Source organism: Pundamilia nyererei, unplaced genomic scaffold, assembly GCF_000239375.1.
Source record: "Pundamilia nyererei isolate P.nyererei 1_Seehausen unplaced genomic scaffold, PunNye1.0 scaffold00384, whole genome shotgun sequence".
Taxonomy (NCBI): domain Eukaryota; kingdom Metazoa; phylum Chordata; class Actinopteri; order Cichliformes; family Cichlidae; genus Pundamilia; species Pundamilia nyererei.
In genome coordinates this window covers 67,544-71,531 of record NW_005187785.1, presented here as the reverse complement: position 1 = coordinate 71,531, position 3,988 = coordinate 67,544, and the positions used below count along the sequence as shown (strand labels likewise).

The window sequence follows — 3,988 nt, the reverse complement described above, 5'->3', positions numbered from 1 at the left end:
TGTGTGTCTGTGTGTGTTGGCGGGCGCCGCGGAGAAAAGTTGAAGGAAGAATAAGGAGACAACAGGGAGGATTTTCTTTCTGGTCACATCTGGTTCAACTGGGCGGGACATCAAGCGGGTTATGTTCAGGAGGACGTCTCCGTCCGAACCCTGAGAGCGAGCGCTTCTTCTCTTGTGTGACAAAATTGTGATTCTGGTGTTTTTGGTTCAAGTCCTCTGCAGCTTTCACTGCATTTTGGCTCTGATGGCTCTCGGTTGGACTGAACTGGTTTGGTTTTTTTGTAGTTTGGATGCCGTTCTGAAGCTGAGGCAGGAAGACTGGCGGTACTGGTTTGCTGGTTGTTTGACGTGATACACTTTGTTTCCAGACTCTGGCCACAGCAGCTTCCAGCTGCGATATTATTACACTGATGTTAAACAACTTGAGATTTGCAGCAGATGAATTCAAACGCCAACTGTCCCACCACCACAGCGGTACGGAGGCTGCTGATAAATAAACTGGCGCCAGCTTAGAGTCTGCACAAGCTTTTTCCCCCTTGTGGTCCGGGGTGAAAGCAATTTAAGGATGGAAAGGAAACAGTCGAGCTCTACCACAACGCAGCACCACTGGGACCGTTGGACTAACCAAGATAAAGCGCTCCATGCTCCAGCACAGAGACTGTGTGACTGGATCTCGGATGTTCCGGGATAGACCGAGTTGGTTTAGCTGTGCTAGGTGGGTGTGCCGGATTGGAAGAATGAGTCTTAGTATCCAACAGGAAGAGTTGGTAAATGCCGTGTCTGATTTTAGTTGTTTCTCTGTTAGCATCTGAGCTGGGTAAGAGTAACTTTGTTCGGTTAGGTCTGCTTGGTTAAGAATCTGGCTCTGGATTAGAAAGTCAGTCAGTAGAAGTACTGGATTCACGACAGGCCAAAACGGGATGTGGTTGCGGTTACTTGTTTAGTGGGAACTACTGCTGGACTCGGGTCGGGCGTGACTGGTCGTGCGTGGAGCACCGTAGAGGGTTACCGATGCTATGTGGTTATTCTGCATCACCTGGGGAGGAGGAACACAAGACAGTGAGGACTACTGAAACACACGGGCTCGAAACTACAACACATATTTCAAAGATTAGGGGTTGAGCTGTTTCTTGATCACCTTTGCATTTCTAATACTTTTGCGAGCAAATCTCTACAAATGTCCTTTCAGAGAGAATAATTCACATTCCTGTCAGCTTTAAACGGGTTCAGCAGCTTTGCTATAATAACACTGCTGAACGTGTCAGTCTTGTGCAGCATTTTACGTAACACATGTGCTCTAAATGGAACAATCCATGTAGCCAGGTGGTTCAGATAAAATGCATGCTGCCATACAGTTTTATGTTGTAATCCCAGCTGAATCATAAAATGTGCTGACCTCAAAGATCATCCTCTGCAGTCCGAAGCAGAACGTAGAGCCGAAAGGATTTGTGTTATTGGCCGATGAAGACCTGTAAACGCAAACAAGGTCACAAGACCTGATGTCACATATGTGGGTGGTGTCTGAAACAGCTGTGTTGTCTATATTAAATGCATATATGTAGACTATATGTTACCTGTGCAGCACTACAGGTTTTTCCATTGGATGGCCGAGCAGTTCTTGGATTTGATCCCACTGAGGAAGAGTCAAAAGGTTAACAGACAATTATAACAAACACATTTCCAGGAGTCGGTCTGTTTCTCGACTGCTGACAGCTGTTTATGTCACACCTGACTCAACGCCATTTCCAGCGGCAGAAAGGACTAAGATATTCAGTTATGAATTGATTTGTTATTGGATCTGTGGTGCAACACAAAGCATCTTATGATCAGTCACCAAATTTGTAAGCCTAAGTCACAACCTTGTAATCCGCTAAAGGTGCAGAGTCAGAACATCGAACCGAAAACTACAAGTCCTCTTAGATTTCTACTGCCTACCACAGCGCCACCCTGTGGCTAAATTGAACAGTTCCAGAACTGACCTTGCTGTATGTAGTTAAGATGCAGTCCTCAGAGTCTGCTCCCTCTAAAGCGCCGACATAAATGAACAGACATTAGAACAGAGGAGAGTCAAGTACTAGACATTAAAGCATGAATATGGAGGTATTGCTGTCGACTGAATAACTTTTACCTTTTTTGATGACAAGTGGAATCTTAAAGTCACATCGATGATATCTGTGATGACAGAGAGATTACAATAAGTGCAACAACAAAAACAAGTGTAAAAATATAATAAACATTTGGTTTATATTATAAGAAGGATAATTACATATTAAAGTTGTAATGTCCAGGGTAGTTGGTATGGAGAACAAACTTCTTAACCAGGTGAGTTGTCGAGTCAAACAGAATATCCTGAAAAATACGAAAATACAGTCATTGAGGTTACTTTAGTGTTTGCAGTAGACACACATCTACTGCAAACAGTAGATGTGAGCAAATCAAGAAAAGTAGAACTACACCTCTGCATGCAGTGATTTATGCAGGTGCATGTGGTTTGCATCACAAGATGGTTGCAGGTTGCAAACTGCAGTTTTTGTTTTTTATTATTGCACAAACTTCAACCTTCATGTCTTTGGACCAGGAGTTTTCTCACAGTCCAAAGACATGAATCTTGACATGACTGAGTTAAAGCTGTGTTAGACTGACCGCCTATCACGGTTTTAGCCTGCATCTCATCCATTGTAGAAACAAGCTGCAGTGCAGGTAAATGTCCCATTAATTCACAGCGAGCAGGTAGGAGTGGTCAAGGTCAACAATATTCAAACTCATCGGCGTTGCCTCGCTCGCAGGTTCTGAGCGTCCACGCCGCCCGGCCGCAGGGACTTATCCTAACGGGGGGTCACGATGTGTTGACTTTTAGCATACCACGGTCACTGAATATACTAGCCAGGCTCCTGCTTGTTCTTCATTACGTATTTAGTGGTGAGTCAACAAAATCATCGCAGATACAAATTTTGGTGACCTTTAAGTTACACGATGATGATGTGTGTCGAATGTGACACGTGAAACAAGCGTAAAGAGTGAATGTAACATCACATTTGCAGGTGATGGTAAAAATGGGATTCATTACAAATCTTTCTGAGAAACAGAGACTAATAATCACTGTAGGTGTGACAATGTTCATCCAAGGTTTCAGTAAGATTGGCCCACCCAATGAGGAGGAGATGGGGTACATACACTACGACCATTATAACTGTACACTGCTAGATTTGACCAACGGTTGCAGCTGGACTTTTCTTTTTGGCGTGGCTCTGACTTACATAAATATAATATGAAAGGAGGGGGAGGTGCTGCTGATATGGGCGCTCCAGTATGACGTCCAATGGTTCTGAATGACGCATACAGTACTTTCAGACAACATTGAGTCCCCATTAAAAGGAAACGAAAACTCAAACACAGCTCAGAGGCAGACAAAGCTCTTAAAAATATCTCGGCACAGACACTGACACCAAGATTTACACACACAAGCACGGCTTCGCTTACGTACCACTCCCAGGGTAAAATAGTTGAAGAAGTAGTCGTTACATTTAGATGGGACCTGCTTATGTGGTGACGGAGAGTGGATCTTCATCTGAAACACAAAAAGAATTTGGGAAAATATAGTCTTCTGACTTTTTGTCTTTAATTAAATTAATACAAATAATATTTAATACAACTTCTTAAGATGGTGAAAATATGACAAGAGAGCAGGTTTGATAAATGGATAACATCCAACAGGTTAAACACCACTTTACAGACTTAACATAATAGCAATAACACAAGAAGCAAAGATGGAGTTAAACTGAATTGCTACCTTGTCCTCAGATTTGTAGAAAACTTTATGTGGGGAGCCCAGAGCACCGAGCACATCCTGACAGGAATCTCCAAAGTAGATGCTCCTCTCTAGGGACTTGACTTTACTATCAGTCATCACACCGAGACCACAACCTGCAGTTTAGACAACAAGTCAGTAAAGCTCCACGTCACTGCACTGCTGACCTATGTATGTATG

At 43.3% G+C, this 3,988-nt stretch overlaps 1 protein-coding gene across 2 annotated transcripts in view; it reads right to left on the bottom strand.

Moving 5' to 3' along the window:
* Positions 1-799: 799 nt before the first annotated feature.
* The window catches only part of phaf1 (phagosome assembly factor 1), an 8,739-nt gene continuing 5,550 nt past the window's right edge, over positions 800-3,988 (bottom strand). For both annotated transcript variants that reach the window (XM_005752820.1, XM_005752821.1), the window contains exons 9-16: positions 3,791-3,924; positions 3,485-3,568; positions 2,267-2,349; positions 2,129-2,172; positions 1,980-2,023; positions 1,575-1,633; positions 1,397-1,469; positions 800-1,036 (exon numbers count right to left, since the gene is read on the bottom strand). In XM_005752820.1, coding sequence (XP_005752877.1) covers positions 941-1,036; positions 1,397-1,469; positions 1,575-1,633; positions 1,980-2,023; positions 2,129-2,172; positions 2,267-2,349; positions 3,485-3,568; positions 3,791-3,924 — 617 coding nt within the window. In that variant the 3' untranslated portion in view covers positions 800-940. The remainder of the gene's footprint in view (positions 1,037-1,396; positions 1,470-1,574; positions 1,634-1,979; positions 2,024-2,128; positions 2,173-2,266; positions 2,350-3,484; positions 3,569-3,790; positions 3,925-3,988) is intronic.